The sequence below is a fragment of the Oncorhynchus gorbuscha genome, linkage group LG24 (genome assembly GCF_021184085.1).
Source record: "Oncorhynchus gorbuscha isolate QuinsamMale2020 ecotype Even-year linkage group LG24, OgorEven_v1.0, whole genome shotgun sequence".
Lineage (NCBI taxonomy): Eukaryota > Metazoa > Chordata > Actinopteri > Salmoniformes > Salmonidae > Oncorhynchus > Oncorhynchus gorbuscha.
The window spans coordinates 28,061,289-28,080,724 of record NC_060196.1 but is presented as its reverse complement, the minus strand read 5'-3'; the positions used below and the strand labels follow the sequence as shown (position 1 = coordinate 28,080,724).

The 19,436-nt window shown below is 50.7% G+C and overlaps 1 protein-coding gene across 1 annotated transcript in view; it reads right to left on the bottom strand.

The window, feature by feature from the left end:
• LOC124013140 (microtubule-actin cross-linking factor 1-like) overlaps positions 1 to 19,436 on the bottom strand; it is a 308,472-nt gene that overhangs the window by 169,294 nt on the left and 119,742 nt on the right. Inside the window, 3 exon segments of the mRNA XM_046327332.1 lie at positions 1,587 to 1,679; positions 2,968 to 3,045; positions 11,393 to 11,482. Coding sequence (XP_046183288.1) covers positions 1,587 to 1,679; positions 2,968 to 3,045; positions 11,393 to 11,482 — 261 coding nt within the window.

Below are 19,436 nucleotides of genomic sequence, written 5' to 3'. Positions count from 1 at the left end.
GTCAGAGATCAACATCCAGCATTAGCTCTAAGGATCGTCACCACCTCTGCCTCCAAGTGATGGGAACTAGACTACAGGCCACAGTGGAACTATCACTATGCCTTTAGCCCATATGGACAGAGAGCAGCATCACGAACAAATGTCATGAGGTGGCAGCAATTATCCTGAATTGCAAAAGTGTAAACTATATTTGACAAAAGTGTTGTTAATAAAGTGATTTATGTATTTGGTTCCATACCAGACCCGCAAACCAACAGAGATTAGCCACAGCATAGAAAAATGTTTTTACTTGTAAAACATTGATTAAAAAAAATAAAAATGTATTTTTTATTGACAGAGGACAAAGAAAAGGAATAAAGGAGTCACATGAACCCTCTGTCCCCCCACGCTCACTCAGTCAACTAGAAACAAACAAAACGGAGAAGAGTAGCATGCTAGACCTTCACCTTCACACACACTATAACGTCGACACCTGTTGTATTCGGCATTTCACTGTAACGTCTACACCTGTTGTATTCGGCATTTCACTGTAACGTCTACACCTGTTGTATTCGGCATTTCACTGTAACGTCTACACCTGTTGTATTCGGCATTTCACTGTAACGTCTACACCTGTTGTATTCGGCATTTCACTGTAACGTCTACACCTGTTGTATTCGGCATTTCACTGTAACGTCTACACCGGTTGTATTCGGCATTTCACTGTAACGTCTACACCTGTTGTATTCGGCATTTCACTGTAACGTCTACACCTGTTGTATTCGGCATTTCACTGTAACGTCGACACCTGTTGTATTCGGCATTTCACTGTAACGTCGACACCTGTTGTATTCGGCATTTCACTGTAACGTCTACACCTGTTGTATTCGGCATTTCACTGTAACGTCTACACCTGTTGTATTCGGCATTTCACTGTAACGTCGACACCTGTTGTATTCGGCATTTCACTGTAACGTCGACACCTGTTGTATTCGGCATTTCACTGTAACGTCTACACCTGTTGTATTCGGCATTTCACTGTAACGTCGACACCTGTTGTATTCGGCATTTCACTGTAACGTCGACACCTGTTGTATTCGGCATTTCACTGTAACGTCTACACCTGTTGTATTCGGCATTTCACTGTAACGTCTACACCTGTTGTATTCGGCATTTCACTGTAACGTCTACACCTGTTGTATTCGGCATTTCACTGTAACGTCGACACCTGTTGTATTCGGCATTTCACTGTAACGTCGACACCTGTTGTATTCGGCATTTCACTGTAACGTCTACACCTGTTGTATTCGGCATTTCACTGTAACGTCTACACCTGTTGTATTCGGCATTTCACTGTAACGTCTACACCTGTTGTATTCGGCGCACGTGACAAATAACATTTGATTTGGAGGTGGTGTCATTTAAAAAAAATGTATTTAACCAGGAAAAGACCCTTGAGATTAGAGAACTCTGCCGTGAGGTGGACCTGGCCAGAGGCCAGCAGGAAGTGGTCATCGTGCCGTGAACACACACAACATCTTAGCACAACGTATAGAGCAGGGTGGCCACCCTCGACATAGAGCTAGAAGACATAGAGCAGCACAGACCTGGAAGTGCAGGATGATGGTCCAGATGAGGCCCAGTGTCAGCTTGGGGTTGCCGTCTGTGATGTCATCGTTCCGGATGTTCACCAGTTTGACCTGGAACATGTAGAACGGGAGGATTAAACACCTGGCCTCGTGGTAAACTAATTAAAGCTTTGACATGGAATAGAAAGCTGTAAGGGGACTGGATTTGGGTACCCATGTGCTCCACGTTATTAACCAGTCACCACATGACTTCCTGTTCTCTATTGTAAACGTTGAATACTAAAGGGTCTTCTGTAGCTCAGTTGGTAGAGCATGGCGCTTGTAACGCCAGGGTAGTGGGTTCGATTCCCGGGACCACCCATACGTAGAATGTATGCACACATGACTGTAAGTCGCTTTGGATAAAAGCGTCTGCTAAATGGCATATTATATTCTGACTGTCTTTCTCACATCAGTGCACAGAAGAGCAATAAGAGCCACTGAAAGCATAAGAGCCACTGAAGGCTACCGAGATGGAGCCCATGTTTAGTAAGAGCCGGTGTCTAAGACAGAGGTGCAGCATTGGTTAGAGATGCTTGAGGTGTGACTGTGGTCATCTGGGAGTCCCAGTCATGCAGCGCTGACACATTGGGACGAGAGAGAGAGGAGAGAGAGAAAGAGGGAGGAGAGAGAGGAGAGAGAGAGAAAGAGGGAGGAGAGAGAGGAGAGAGAGAGAAAGAGGGAGGAGAGAGAGGAGAGAGAGGAGAGAGAGGAGAGGAGAGAGAGGAGAGAGAGGAGAGGGAGGAGAGAGAGAAAGAGGGAGGAGAGAGAGGAGAGAGAGAGAAAGAGGGAGGAGAGAGAGAAAGAGGGAGGAGAGAGAGGAGAGAGGAGAGAGAGGAGAGAGAGGAGAGGGAGGAGAGAGAGAAAGAGGGAGGAGAGAGAGGAGAGAGAGAGAAAGAGGGAGGAGAGAGAGAAAGAGGGAGGAGAGAGAGGAGAGGGAGAGAGAGAGAGAGAGAAAGAGGGAGAGAGAAAGAGGAGGGAGAGAGAGAGAGAAAGAGGGAGGAGAGAGAGAGAGAAAGAGGGAGGAGAGAGAGAGAGAAAGAGGGAGGAGAGAGAGAGAGAAAGAGGGAGGAAAGAGGGAGTTTGTATGTTTTTTTGTGTTTGTTTTTTTAAATGGTCAAATAAACCAAATTGTATTTTATATTTTTTCCCCCCAAAGGCAGGTTGAATTTGGCTTAGTGAAGGTCAATATGTATTTCTGAGCATGAGTACCTGTTGAGATATTGAGTGGGTTGAGAGTGGTGTGTGTGTGTGTGTGTGTGTGTGTGTGTGTGTGTGTGTGTGTGTGTGTGTGTGTGTGTGTGTGTGTGTGTGTGTGTGTGTGTGTGTGTGTGTGTGTGTGTGTGTGTGTCAGTTGTACCTGTCTCTGTTTGAGAAAGTCCAGGGCAATTTGGACATTCTGGAGCCGGTGAAATCGCATGCGACCCTTTTCCCTGGGCTGAAAAACAGAAAAGAAAAGTTAAAGGATTTAAAAAATGTTTTATGTAGATATTCTCACAGTCACAATTCTGACCAGTGATAGAGATACAAGTGGTGAGTGTCCTTCCCAATTCAAAGTGCAGTGAGCGGGGAAAACTATGCACAGGCCGCTGTAATGACATGGCATTATCCTAGAGGGCGCTGTCTTCAACTGTTGTCAAACACACACCAACATCCATCCTCACAGCAGAGCAGGAAACAACCCGGGAAAAACATTCTGCCAACCAGAACATGTACATCTGCAAACCATGCTGGTTTAAAACGGTCTAATACTTCCTCAAAACACACACACTTTATCACTGCCTGCTCTCTCCAACACACACGCTGGCTGGCTGGCTGGCTGGCACACACACACACACACACACACACACACACACACACACACACACACACACACACACACACACACACACACACACACACACACACACACACACACACACACACACACACACACACACACACACACACACACTCTGACAACACACACAGCAAAGCTGCTAGAAATGCAAGATGCAGGAGTGTGTGTGTCACACTGTGCTGGGCTGGGTTAGATATACTGCAGTCAACAGTGGCAGTACTGAAGCAGCACTTTAGCAGAGCTATAAGGAGCACTCAGGCCAAACCAACAACTCCATGCAGAGCAAGAGAGGTAAGGAAAGGGTCAGGGAGAAGATGCTGACCGTAGAAATGCTACTTAACCTTAAGATTTTGTCTGATTATCATTTTCGTGACATGTGTGTAATGGTTGCACATACGTCAAGCAACGGTGACTGAGAATGTGTGTGGTTGAATGGGAAAACGTTGAGAAAAGTGTGTGTAAATGTGTGTGTCAATGTGTGTCTTGGAATGCCTATCCATAACACCACTCCACTCCACTCGCATGCAGTCTGAAAACACAGTCTGTGGGGTGAGGATCAGCGTGAGGGTTGGGGGTCAAACATACTCCCTGAGCTCCGTCCTCCTCCTCCTCCCCCCCGAGTAAGATGAGCGGGGGGGCTCGGGACATACACACCCTCCTCAGCGAGGACACGCCCTTGAGCTGCTACCATCCGGAGGGGTGGGGGGTGAGGAGAGCGAGAGAAGGATGAAAGAAATGTGTAGAGGGATGAGGTGATGTTCCAAAGGAAAGAGAGGTAGAGCAGGAGGAAATGACAAGTGCAGCTGGGGCAATAGGAAAGCCAAATCAAAAAGTAACCCGCTAACAGGCCAGCTTTAAAATAAATAAAAATGCTTTTTTACATTATAATAATTGTAAAGTGCAATCTCACAGTAACACTCTCCCCCTCACAGTAACACCCCCCACTCACAGTAACACTCTCCCCCCCTCACAGTAACACACTTTCTCCCCCCTCACAGTAACACTCTCCCCCTCCCTCACAGTAACACTCTCCCCCTCCCCTCACAGAAACACTCCCTCACAGAAACACTCCCTCACAGAAACACACTCCCCCTCCCTCACAGTAACACTCTCCCCCTCCCTCACAGTAAACTCTCCCCCCTCACAGTAACACTCTCCCCCCCCTCACAGTAACACTCTCTCCCCCTCACAGTAACACTCTCCCCCCTCACAGTAACACTCTCCCCCCTCACAGTAACACTCTCTCCCCCTCACAGTAACACTCTCCCCCTCCCTCACAGTAACACTCTCCCCCTCCCCTCACAGTAACACTCTCCCCCTCCCTCACAGTAACACTCTCCCCCTCCCCTCACAGAAACACTCCCTCACAGAAACACACTCCCCCTCCCTCACAGTAACACTCCCCCTCCCTCACAGTAACACTCTCCCCCTCACAGTAACACACTCTCTCTCCCCCCCTCACAGTAACACTCTCCCCCTCACAGTAACACTCTCTCCCCCTCACAGTAACACTCTCCCCCTCACAGTAACACTCTCCCCCTCACAGTAACACTCTTCCCCCTCACAGTAACACTCTTCCCCCTCACAGTAACACTCTTCCCCCCTCACAGTAACGCACTCTCTCCCCCTAACAGTAACACTCTCCCCCCTCACAATAACACACTCTCCCTCACAGTAACACTCTCTACCCCCTCAAAGAAACACTCCCCCCTCACAGCAACGCACTCTTCCCCCCTCACAGTAACGCACTCCCCCCTCACAGTAACACTCTCCCTCACAGAAACACTCCCTCACAGAAACACTCCCTCACAGAAACACTCACAGAAACGCTCTCCCCCTAACAGTAACACAATCCCTCACAGAAACACAATCCCTCACAGAAACACAATCCCTCACAGAAACACAATCCCTCACAGAAACACAATCCCTCACAGAAACACAATCCCTCACAGAAACACAATCCCTCACAGAAACACAATCCCTCACAGAAACACAATCCCTCACAGAAACACAAACCCTCACAGAAACACAAACCCTCACAGAAACACAATCCCTCACAGAAACACAATCCCTCACAGAAACGCTCCCACAGAAACGCTCCCACAGAAACGCTCCCACAGAAACGCTCCCACAGAAACGCTCTCCCCTCCTCACAGTAACTCCCCCCTCACAGTAACGCACTCTCTCCCCCTCACAGTAACACTCCCCCCCCTCACAGTAACACTCTCTCCCCCTCACAGTAACACTCTCTCCCCCCTCACAGTAACTCTCCCTCACAGAAACACTCCCCCTCGCAGAAACACTCCCCCTCGCAGAAACACACACCCCCTCAAAGAAACACACTCCCCCTTTACAGCAACGCACTCCCCCCTTTACAGCAACGCACTCCCCCTTCACAGCAACGCACTCCCCCTTCACAGCAACGCACTCCCCCTTCACAGCAACGCACTCCCCCTTCACAGCAACGCACTCCCCTTCACAGCAACGCACTCTCCCCCCTTCACAGCAACGCACTCTCTTCCCCCACTCCCTCACAGAAACGCACTCCCTCACAGAAACGCACTCCCTCACAGAAACGCTCTCCCCCCCCTCACAGAAACGCTCTCCCCCCACACAGAAACGCTTCTCCCCCCACACAGAAACGCTTCTCCCCCCACACAGAAACGCTCTCCCCCTCATAGTAACTCTCCCCCTCAAAGAAACGCACTCTCCCCCTCACAGTAACGCACTCTCCCCCTCACAGTAACACTCTCCCCCCTCAACACAATCTCTCCCCCTCAACACAATCTCTCCCCCCTCAACACACTTTGCAATCCTCAGTAACTCTCCCCCTCACAGTAACGCACTCTCTCCCCCACAGTAACGCACTCTCTCCCCCTCACAGTAACACTCTCCCACCCTCACAGTAACACTCTCCCCCTCACAGTAACACTCTCCACCCCTCACAGTAACACTCTCCCCCTCACAGAAACACTCTCCCCTCACAGAAACACTCTCCCCTCACAGAAACACTCCCCCCTCACAGAAACACTCTCCCCTCACAGAAACACTCTCCCCCTCACAGAAACACTCTCCCCCTCACAGCAACGCACTCCCCTCACAGCAACGCACTCTTCCCCCCTCACAGCAACGCACTCTTCCCCCCTCACAGCAACGCACTCTTCCCCCCTCACAGCAACGCACTCTCTTCCCCCCTCCTCACAGCAACGCACTCTCTTCCCCCCCTCCTCACAGCAACGCACTCTCTTCCCCCTCCTCACAGCAACGCACTCTCTCCTCACAGCAACGCACTCTCTCCTCACAGCAACGCACTCTCTCCTCACAGCAACGCACTCTCTCCTCACAGCAACGCACTCTCTCCTCACAGCAACACACTCTCTCCTCACAGCAACACACTCCCTCCTCACAGAAACACACTCCCTCCTCACAGAAACACACTCCCTCCTCACAGAAACACACTCCCTCCTCACAGAAACACACTCCCTCCTCACAGAAACACACTCCCTCCTCACAGAAACACACTCCCTCCTCACAGAAACACACTCCCTCTCACAGAAACACACTCCCTCTCACAGAAACACACTCCCTCTCACAGAAACACACTCCCTCTCACAGAAACACACTCCCTCTCACAGAAACACACTCCCTCTCACAGAAACACACTCCCTCTCACAGAAACACACTCCCTCTCACAGAAACACACTCCCTCTCACAGTAACACACTGCCTCTCACAGTAACACTCTCTCCCCCTCAAAGAAACACACTCCCCCTCACAGTAACGCACTCTTCCCCCCTCACAGTAACGCACTCTCCACCCCTCACAGAAACACACCCCCTCACAGAAACACACCCCTCACAGAAACACACCCCCTCACAGAAACACACTCCCTCACAGAAACACACTCCCTCACAGAAACACACTCCCTCACAGAAACGCTCTCCCCCTCATAGTAACGCTCTCCCCCTCAAAGAAATGCACTCTCCCCTCAAAGAAATGCACTCTCCCCTCAAAGTAACACACTCTTCCCCCTCACAGTAACACACTCTCCTTCCCCCTCAACACACTCCCCCCTCAACACACTCCCCCCTCAACACACTCCCCCTCAACACACTCCCCCCAACACTCTCTCCCCCTCACAGTAACACTCTCTCCCTCCCCTCACAGAAACACACTCCCTCTCACAGTAACACTCTCTCCCCCCTCACAGTAACGCACTCTCCCCCTTCACAGCAACGCACTCTCCCCCCTTCACAGCAACGCACTCTCCCCCCTTCACAGCAACGCACTCTCCCCCCTTCACAGCAACGCACTCTCCCCCCTTCACAGCAACGCACTCTCCCCCCTTCACAGCAACGCACTCTCCCCCCTTCACAGCAACGCACTCTTCCCCCCTTCACAGAAACACACTCCCTCACAGAAACACTCCCTCACAGAAACATACTCCCTCACAGAAACACTCACAGAAACGCTCTCCCCCTCACAGTAACGCACTCTCTCCCCCCTCACAGTAACGCACACTCTTCCCCCTCACAGTAACACACTCTCCCCCTCACAGTAACACACACTCTCCCCCTCACAGTAACACACACTCTCCCCCTCACAGTAACACACACTCTCCCCCCTCACAGTAACACACACTCTCCCCCTCACAGTAACACACACTCTCCCCCTCACAGTAACACACACTCTCCCCCTCACAGTAACACACACTCTCCCCCTCACAGTAACACTCTCCCCCTCACAGTAACACTCTCCCCCTCACAGTAACACTCTCCCCCTCACAGTAACACTCTCCCCCTCACAGTAACACTCTCCCCCTCACAGTAACACTCTCCCCCTCACAGTAACACTCTCCCCCTCACAGTAACACTCCCCTCACAGTAACACCCCCTCACAGTAACACTCTCCCCCTCACAGTAACACCCCCTCACAGTAACACTCTCCCCCTCAAACACCCCCCTCACAGCAACGCACTCTCTTCCCCCTCACAGTAACACTCTCTCCCCTAACAGTAACACTCTCTCCCCTAACAGTAACACTCTCTCCCCTAACAGTAACACTCTCTCCCCTAACAGTAACACTCTCTCCCCTAACAGTAACACTCTCTCCCCTAACAGTAACACTCTCTCCCCCTCACAGTAACACACACTCTCCCCCTCACAGTAACACACACTCTCCCCCTCACAGTAACACACACTCTCCCCCTCACAGTAACACACACTCTCCCCCTCACAGTAACACACACTCTCCCCCTCACAGTAACACACACTCCCCCCCCTCACAGTAACACACACTCCCCCCTCACAGTAACACACACTCCCCCCTCACAGTAACACACACTCCCCCTCACAGTAACACTCTCCCCCTCACAGTAACACTCTCCCCCTCACAGTAACACTCTCCCCCTCACAGTAACACTCTCCCCCTCACAGTAACACTCTCCCCCTCACAGTAACACTCTCCCCCTCACAGTAACACTCTCCCCCCTCACAGTAACACTCTCCCCCCTCACAGTAACACTCTCTCCCCCTCAAACACCTCTTCCCCCTCACAGTAACACTCTCTCCCCTAACAGTAACACTCTCTCCCCTAACAGTAACACTCTCTCCCCCTAACAGTAACACTCTCTCCCCTAACAGTAACACTCTCTCCCCTAACAGTAACACTCTCTCCCCTAACAGTAACACTCTCTCCCCCTAACAGTAACACTCTCTCCCCTAACAGTAACACTCTCTCCCCTAACAGTAACACTCTCTCCCCTAACAGTAACACACACTCCCCCCCTCACAGTACACTCTCCCCCTCACAGTAACACTCTCCCCCCTCACAGTAACACTCTCCCCCTCACAGTAACACTCTCCCCCTCACAGTAACACTCTCCCCCCCTCACAGTAACACTCTCCCCCTCACAGTAACACTCTCTCCCCTCACAGTAACACTCTCTCCCCCTCACAGTAACACTCTCTCCCCCTCACAGTAACACTCTCTCCCCTAACAGTAACACTCTCTCTCCCCTAACAGTAACACTCTCTCCCCCTAACAGTAACACTCTCTCCCCTAACAGTAACACTCTCTCCCCCTAACAGTAACACTCCCCTAACAGTAACACTCTCTCCCCCTAACAGTAACACTCTCTCCCCTAACAGTAACACTCTCTCCCCTAACAGTAACACTCTCTCCCCTAACAGTAACACTCTCTCCCCTAACAGTAACACTCTCTCCCCTAACAGTAACACTCTCTCCCCTAACAGTAACACTCTCTCCCCTAACAGTAACACTCTCTCCCCTAACAGTAACACTCTCTCCCCTAACAGTAACACTCTCTCCCCTAACAGTAACACTCTCTCCCCTAACAGTAACACTCTCTCCCCCTAACAGTAACACTCTCTCCCCTAACAGTAACACTCTCTCCCCTAACAGTAACACTCTCTCCCCTAACAGTAACACTCTCTCCCCTAACAGTAACACTCTCTCCCCTAACAGTAACACTCCCTCCCCTAACAGTAACACTCCCTCCCCTAACAGTAACACCCCCCTCACAGTAACGTACTCTCTTCCCCCTCACAGTAACGCACTCTCTTCCCCCTCATAACGCACTCTCTTCCCCCTCACAGTAACGCACTCTCCCCCCTCACAGTAACGCACTCTCTCCCCCTCACAGTAACGCACTCGCTCCCCCTCACAGTAAGCACTCTCTCCCCCTCACAGTAACGCACTCTCTCCCCCTCACAGTAACGCACTCTCTCCCCCTCACAGTAACGCACTCTCTTCCCCCTCACAGTAACGCACTCTCTTCCCCCCTCACAGTAACGCACTCTCTTCCCCCCTCACAGTAACGCACTCTCTTCCCCCCTCACGGTAACACACTCAGTGATTGAAATGTGAGGTGAATACGTCTCACAAACAGTAAAGTCATCATGTTAATACACCTGCCTGTCACGGAGTTACAATAAGTCATCATTTTAATACACCCGTCTGTCACCGAGTTACAATAAGTCATCATGTTAATACACCCGCCTGTCACTGAGTTACAATGAGTCATCATGTTAATACACCCATCTGTCACCGAGTTACAATAAGTCATCATGTTAATACACCTGCCTGTCACCGAGTTACAATAAGTCATCATGTTAATACACCCATCTGTCACTGAGTTACAATGAGTCATCATGTTAATACACCTGCCTGTCACCGAGTTACAATAAGTCATCATGTTAATACACCCATCTGTCACTGAGTTACAATGAGTCATCATGTTAATACACCTGCCTGTCACCGAGTTACAATGAGTCATCATGTTAATACACCTGCCTGTCACCGAGTTACAATAAGTCATCATGTTAATACACCCGCCTGTCACCGAGTTACAATAAGTCATCATGTTAATACACCCATCTGTCACTGAGTTACAATAAGTCATCATGTTAATACACCCATCTGTCACTGAGTTACAATAAGTCATCATGCGCTCCAAGCAAGTCTTTATCTGCATCTGAAATGGCATCCTACATACTACACTAGCACTGACCAGGGCCCATTGGCCTTCGGTCAAAGTTCAGATAGGGACACATGCATGTCCCTCAATGTAATATTGACATTATTAGAGAACGATATGTGTCAATATACCAAAGTTCACTTAAAGATCTGCTCTGAGGATGTCTTTCTCAACATGAGGGTGTCTGGAGGGTGCGTCTCAGTGTGTCTGGAGGGTGCGTCTCAGTGTGTCTGGAGGGTGCGTCTCAGTGTGTCTGGAGGGTGCGTCTCAGTGTGTCTGGAGGGTGCGTCTCAGTGTGTCTGGAGGGTGCGTCTCAGTGTGTCTGGAGGGTGCGTCTCAGTGTGTCTGGAGGGTGCGTCTCAAGGTGCGTCTCAGGGCATGACTGATGGTCGTCAAGGTGTGAAGGTTTGTGACTGGGTGCGTCTTGGCGAGTTTGTGTGTGTCTTACCAGGGTGACTCCAGAGAGGACCTCCAGGAGGGAGATCAAGTTGTGTCCATCTCTCAGGTCCTCGTACAGGTCTGTGATGTGCTTCCTCACCTGATGAGACGAAGAGAAAGAGGCAGAGAGAGGCAGAGAGGGAGAGAGAGAGAGAGGCAGAGAGAGGGAGAGAGAGAGAGAGGCAGAGAGAAAGAGAGAGAGGCAGAGAGAAAGAGAGAGAGGCAGAGAGAAAGAGAGAGAGGCAGAGAATAGAGCGAATGAGAGGAGAGTTAATTACGTACTCATCCTGTTCATATCATCCCAGTGTATACAAATTACTGTTGCCATAAGCAATGCCGCTAGGGACCCTAGTTTCCAGGACAACAAAACACGTGCTCCGGCTGTGACCCCATGTGACGTCTTGGCCCAGGGTGTCCGGGGACAACCGTTGGCACGGCGACTCCGCAGCTTTGGCAGGCCTATTTCATCACCTTTTGTGTGAAAATGGGCCATCTTTTCAGACCTTGCTGATGGACTCCCAATGTCTAGGCTAAAAACTGTAGCTCAGTGCTAAGAACCAGGAATTTAAATTTTAAAAAAGGACAGAGAGAGAGAGACAGAGACAGAGAGACAGAGACAGAGACAGAGAGAGCGAGAGAGAGAAGAGGCTGGACATTTAGAGAGAGGAGAAGCTAATTTACTAACCATGACTTGTGGTTTAACCTAAGGCAGAGAGAGACTTTTTGTCTTACTTTTGAGACATCCTCATGTCACTAAAAACACCACATTTACCCCCCCCCCCCAATAAACTCTTCACGAACCACCACAACCTCCACGCAATTGCATTAAACGTACATCTAACCGGAGAGACACACACAGAGAGGAAATGAGGATGACAGGGAGATGCATAAACATGAGGAGTACAGATAAAAAGCTGAGTGAAGAAGGAAGTTCAGTGCAATGTAACATTTGGATAGGCTTTGGTTTCTGGAAGACAGATGAACTAGCGACTCATTACGAGGAGACGTAGACACTCTTGCTTGTGTTCTATCCTTGGTCTGCGTTGAGTGACGGATAACCGAAGAACGTTATTAGGAGATAGAAAACAAAACTGAGAGAAACAAAAGTTGGTCTTTAAAAGAGGACAGGAGTCCTCCGTGTGAAACGACGGTGCAGGTCAACGCAGCCCTATCACAGACCTGGGGGATTACACTCCCACAGTGCCGTTTAGTTACCTTGGAGTGATTGACAGCTGAAGGGGAGGGGCTTGAGGCTGAGGAGTGTATGTGTACTGACCGGACTTAAATTCTATTGGCTGGGGTGAAGTGTTTTGATTTAAACTGGAGTCCTCTTGTGCTATGGCTAGAGTCATGGTAGGCCAAGACTGATCCTCACCACCCAGAATGATCTTAAACCGTCACAGATCACATTCACAACACAAATATGTTTGAGGACCACTGTGCGACATCGCATTACACAACGCAGTCCAGCAAACTGCACAAGCTGTAAAAAAAAACAAAAAAACAAGTCAACATTTCACTGCATTTCAACTCTGAACTGCAACAGCGTAAATTCCCCATTCCTCCAGCAGAGGGCGGATTGTGCCTTTTAATCTCAGAATCCAAAACTCTGTTCTGTTGTTCAATGGTCAGCTCTCCCCCTGGGTGCATCTCAATAGTCCAATCCCACTTAAGGTTACAAAAAACGAGATAAGAGGCCATCTGGAAACGTTATTCACATCCTTCTGTTGCCCTGCTCTCTCCTTTATTCTCTCCCTCTGCTTTCTTTCAGTCTCTCCCTTTCTCTCTCTCACGCTCTCCCTCTCTCACACCCTCTATCCATCTGTGTTGAAGCGCGGCCTAAGGGTGTGATGAAAAAGAGGGGATGTGGAATTTAGTCTTAATAACAGATACTTCTGTGTATATATACAGTGTATGTGGATTGGGCTATCTCTGCCACACCCGTTGCTGACAGGTAACATCATCACATTTTGGAATGAGATGTTCAACGAGCAGGTGTCCACATACTTTTGGAATATAGTGCATCATGAGGGGGGTAGTTACAACTTCTGACTGGAAATGATGTCTCATGCGATAACACAGAGTAGGGGGGAGAGAGAGGAGAGCGGCGAGAGAAAAGAGAGGAGCGGGCGAGGGAAAAGAGAGGAGCGGGCGAGAAAAAAAAGAGAGGAGCGGGCGAGGGAAAAGAGAGGAGCGGGCGAGGGAAAAGAGAGGAGCGGGCGAGGGAAAAGAGAGGAGCGGGCGAGGGAAAAGAGAGGAGCGGGCGAGGGAAAAGAGAGGAGCGGGCGAGGGAAAAGAGAGGAGCGGGCGAGGGAAAAGAGAGGAGCGGGCGAGGGAAAAGAGAGGAGCGGGCGAGGGAAAGAGAGGAGCGGGCGAGGGAAAAGAGAGGAGCGGGCGAGGGAAAAGAGAGGAGCGGGCGAGGGAAAAGAGAGGAGCGGGCGAGGGAAAAGAGAGGAGCGGGCGAGGGAAAGGAGAGGAGCGGGCGAGGGAAAGGAGAGGAGCGGGCGAGGGAAAGGAGAAGCGGGCGAGCGAAAGGAGAAGCGGGCAGCGAAAGGAGAAGCGAGGAGCGAAAGGAGAAGCGAGGAGCGAAAGGAGAAGCGAGGAGCGAAAGGAGAAGCGAGGAGCGAAAGGAGAAGCGAGGAGCGAAGGAGGAGAAGCGAGAAGGAGCGAAAGGAGAAGCGAGGAGCGAAAGGAGAAGCGAGGAGCGAAAGGAGAAGCGAGGAGCGAAAGGAGAAGCGAGGAGCGAAAGGAGAAGCGAGGAGCGAAAGGAGAAGCGAGGAGCGAAAGGAGAAGCGAGGAGCGAAAGGAGAAGAGAGGAGCGAAAGGAGAAGAGAGGAGCGAAAGGAGAAGAGAGGAGCGAAAGGAGAAGAGAGGAGCGAAAGGAGAAGAGAGGAGCGAAAGGAGAAGAGAGGAGCGAAAGGAGAAGAGAGGAGCGAAAGGAGAAGAGAGGAGCGAAAGGAGAAGAGAGGAGCGAAAGGAGAAGAGAGGAGCGAAAGGAGAAGAGAGGAGCGAAAGGAGAAGAGAGGAGCGAAAGGAGAAGAGAGGAGCGAAAGGAGAAGAGAGGAGCGAAAGGAGAAGAGAGGAGCGAAAGGAGAAGAGAGGAGCGAAAGGAGAAGAGAGGAGCGAAAGGAGAAGAGAGGAGCGAAAGGAGAAGAGAGGAGCGAAAGGAGAAGAGAGGAGCGAAAGGAGAAGAGAGGAGCGAAAGGAGAAGAGAGGAGCGAAAGGAGAAGAGAGGAGCGAAAAGGAGAAGAGAGGAGCGAAAGGAGAAGAGAGGAGCGAAAGGAGAAGAGAGGAGCGAAAGGAGAAGAGAGGAGCGAAAGGAGAAGAGAGGAGCGAAAGGAGAAGAGAGGAGCGAAAGGAGAAGAGAGGAGCGAAAGGAGAAGAGAGGAGCGAAAGGAGAAGAGAGGAGCGAAAGGAGAAAGAGAGGAGCGAAAGGAGAAGAGAGGAGCGAAAGGAGAAGAGAGGAGCGAAAGGAGAAGAGAGGAGCGAAAGGAGAAGAGAGGAGCGAAAGGAGAAGAGAGGAGCGAAAGGAGAAGAGAGGAGCGAAAGGAGAAGAGAGGAGCGAAAGGAGAAGAGAGGAGCGAAAGGAGAAGAGAGGAGCGAAAGGAGAAGAGAGGAGCGAAAGGGGAGAAGAGAGGAGCGAAAGGAGAAGAGAGGAGCGAAAGGAGGAGAAGAGAGGAGCGAAAGGAGAAGAGAGGAGCGAAAGGAGAAGAGAGGAGCGAAAGGAGAAGAGAGGAGCGAAAGGAGAAGAGAGGAGCGAAAGGAGAAGAGAGGAGCGAAAGGAGAAGAGAGGAGCGAAAGGAGAAGAGAGGAGCGAAAGGAGAAGAGAGGAGCGAAAGGAGAAGAGAGGAGCGAAAGGAGAAGAGAGGAGCGAAAGGAGAAGAGAGGAGCGAAAGGAGAAGAGAGGAGCGAAAGGAGAAGAGAGGAGCGAAAGGAGAAGAGAGGAGCGAAAGGAGAAGAGAGAGGAGCGAAAGGAGAAGAGAGGAGCGAAAGGAGAAGAGAGGAGCGAAGAGAGAAGAGAGGAGCGAAAGAGAGAAGAGAGGAGCGAAGAGAGAAGAGAGGAGCGAAGAGAGAAGAGAGGAGCGAAGAGAGAAGAGAGGAGCGAAAGAGAAGAGAGGAGCGAAGAGAGAAGAGAGGAGCGAAGAGAGAAGAGAGGAGCGAAGAGAGAAGAGAGGAGCGAAGAGAGAAGAGAGGAGCGAAGAGAGAAGAGAGGAGCGAAGAGAGAAGAGAGGAGCGAAGAGAGAAGAGAGGAGCGAAGAGAGAAGAGAGGAGCGAAGAGAGAAGAGAGGAGCGAAGAGAGAAGAGAGGAGCGAAGAGAGAAGAGAGGAGCGAAGAGAGAAGAGAGGAGCGAAGAGAGAAGAGAGGAGCGAGAGAAGAGAGGAGCGAGAGAAGAGAGGAGCGAGAGAAGAGAGGAGCGAGAGAAGAGAGGAGCGAGAGAAGAGAGGAGCGAGAGAAGAGAGGAGCGAGAGAAGAGAGGAGCGAGAGAAGAGAGGAGCGAGAGAAGAGAGGAGCGAGCGAGGGAGGGAAAGAAAAGAGAAAGAGAGAGAGGGTGTGGTCATCGTCGCTCAATTTACTGCAACCATTTCTCTGTCTCTCAGATTCTAAAACCAATATTCAATCAATTCCACAGCTACCTGCCTTGTCTGGTATTGGTCCACTGTATGTGTGTGTCTAAGGGTCAGTTGTCTGGTATTGGTCCACTGTATGTGTGTGTCTCTAAGGGCCAGTTGTCTGGTATTGGTCCACTGTATGTGTGTGTCTAAGGGCCAGTTGTCTGGTATTGGTCCACTGTATGTGTGTGTCTAAGGGCCAGTTGTCTGGTATTGGTCCACTGTATGTGTGTCTAAGGGCCAGTTGTCTGGTATTGGTCCACTGTATGTGTGTCTAAGGGCCAGTTGTCTGGTATTGGTCCACTGTATGTGTGTCTAAGGGCCAGTTGTCTGGTATTGGTCCACTGTATGTGTGTCTAAGGGCCAGTTGTCTGGTATTGGTCCACTGTATGTGTGTCTAAGGGCCAGTTGTCTGCTATTGGTACACCGTATGTGTGTCTAAGGGCCTGTTGTCTGCTATTGGTCCAGTTTCCCCAGACACAGATTAAGCCAAGTTCTGATTTGAAAAGCCATTTAAAATGGAGATTCTCCATTTAGTATGCTTATATAGTCAAGTCCTAGGTTAAATCTGTGTTTGGGAAACAGGCCCTAGTTGTGTTCCTGGCAAGCTGTCAACACAGGTCCTGAAAACCACAGTTCACAGTGCCCTGTTTATATGGATGTGTGTTTGATCTGTAACAACACACTCCCAGAGGCAGCCATACACACCGACCTGACCACATGACGACACACACCCGACCACATGACGACACGCACCCACCTGACCACATGACGACATGACGACACGCACCCACCTGACCACATGACGACATGACGACACGCACCCACCTGACCACATGACGACATGACGACACGCACCCACCTGACCACATGACGACATGACGACACGCACCCACCTGACCACATGACGACATGACGACACGCACCCACCTGACCACATGACGACATGCACCCACCTGACCACATGACGACATGACGACACGCACCCACCTGACCACATGACGACATGACGACACGCACCCCGACCACATGACGACACGCACCCCGACCACCTGACGACACGCACCCACCTGACCACATGACGACATGACGACACGCACCCCGACCACATGACGACACGCACCCACCTGACCACATGACGACATGACGACACGCACCCCGACCACATGACGACACGCACCCGACCACATGAGAGAAGAGAGGAGCGAGAGAAGAGAGGAGCGAGAGAAGAGAGGAGCGAGAGAAGAGAGGAGCGAGAGAAGAGAGGAGCGAGAGAAGAGAGGAGCGAGAGAAGAGAGGAGTGAGAGAAGAGAGGAGCGAGAGAAGAGAGGAGCGAGAGAAGAGAGGAGCGAGAGAAGAGAGGAGCGAGCGAGGGAGGGAAAGAAAAGAGAAAGAGAGAGAGGGTGTGGTCATCGTCGCTCAATTTACTGCAACCATTTCTCTGTCTCTCAGATTCAAAAAGCAATATTCAATCAATTCCACAGCTACCTGCCTTGTCTGGTATTGGTCCACTGTATGTGTGTGTCTAAGGGTCAGTTGTCTGGTATTGGTCCACTGTATGCGTGTGTCTAAGGGCCAGTTGTCTGGTATTGGTCCACTGTATGCGTGTGTCTAAGGGCCAGTTGTCTGGTATTGGTCCACTGTATGTGTGTGTCAGGGCCAGTTGTCTGGTATTGGTCCACTGTATGTGTGTGTCTAAGGGCCAGTTGTCTGGTATTGGTCCACTGTATGTGTGTGTCTAAGGGCCAGTTGTCTGGTATTGGTCCACTGTATGTGTGTGTCTAAGGGCCAGTTGTCTGGTATTGGTCCACTGTATGTGTGTGTCTAAGGGCCAGTTGTCTGGTATTGGTCCACTGTATGTGTGTCTAAGGGCCAGTTGTCTGGTATTGGTCCACTGTATGCGTGTGTCTAAGGGCCAGTTGTCTGGTATTGGTCCACTGTATGCGTGTGTCTAAGGGCCAGTTGTCTGGTATTGGTCCACTGTATGCGTGTGTCTAAGGGCCAGTTGTCTGGTATTGGTCCACTGTATGCGTGTGTCTAAGGGCCAGTTGTCTGGTATTGGTCCACTGTATGCGTGTGTCTAAGGGCCAGTTGTCTGGTATTGGTCCACTGTATGTGTGTGTCTAAGGGCCAGTTGTCTGGTATTGGTCCACTGTATGCGTGTGTCTAAGGGCCAGTTGTCTGGTATTGGTCCACTGTATGTGTGTGTCTAAGGGCCAGTTGTCTGGTATTGGTCCACTGTATGCGTGTGTCTAAGGGCCAGTTGTCTGGTATTGGTCCACTGTATGTGTGTGTCTAAGGGCCAGTTGTCTGGTATTGGTCCACTGTATGCGTGTGTCTAAGGGCCAGTTGTCTGGTATTGGTCCACTGTATGTGTGTGTCTAAGGGCCAGTTGTCTGGTATTGGTCCACTGTATGTGTGTGTCTAAGGGCCAGTTGTCTGGTATTGGTCCACTGTATGTGTGTGTCTAAGGGCCAGTTGTCTGGTATTGGTCCACTGTATGTGTGTCTAAGGGCCAGTTGTCTGGTATTGGTCCACTGTATGTGTGTGTCTAAGGGCCAGTTGTCTGGTATTGGTCCACTGTATGTGTGTGTCTAAGGGCCAGTTGTCTGGTATTGGTCCACTGTATGTGTGTGTCTAAGGGCCAGTTGTCTGGTATTGGTCCACTGTATGTGTGTGTCTAAGGGCCAGTTGTCTGGTATTGGTCCACTGTATGTGTGTGTCTTGGTCCACTGTATGTGTGTCTAAGGGCCAGTTGTCTGGTATTGGTCCACTGTATGTGTGTCTAAGGGCCAGTTGTCTGGTATTGGTCCACTGTATGTGTGTCTAAGGGCCAGTTGTCTGGTATTGGTCCACTGTATGTGTGTCTGTGTGTCTAAGGGCCAGTTGTCTGCTATTGGTACACCGTATGTGTGTCTAAGGGCCTGTTGTCTGCTATTGGTCCAGTTTCCCCAGACACAGATTAAGCCAAGTTCTGATTTGAAAAGCCATTTAAAATGGAGATTCTCCATTTAGTATGCTTATATAGTCAAGTCCTAGGTTAAATCTGTGTTTGGGAAACAGGCCCTAGTTGTGTTCCTGGCAAGCTGTCAACACAGGTCCTGAAAACCACAGTTCACAGTGCCCTGTTTATATGGATGTGTGTTTGATCTGTAACAACACACTCCCAGAGGCAGCCATACACACCGACCTGACCACATGACGACACACACCCCGACCTGACCACGCACCCACCTGACATGACGACATGACGCACCCACCTGACCACATGACGACACGCACCCACCTGACCACACGACATGACGACACGCACCCACCTGACCACATGACACGACACGCAACCACCTGACCACATGACGACATGACGACACGCACCCACCTGACCACATGACGACACGCACCCCGACCACATGACGACACGCACCCACCTGACCACATGACGAC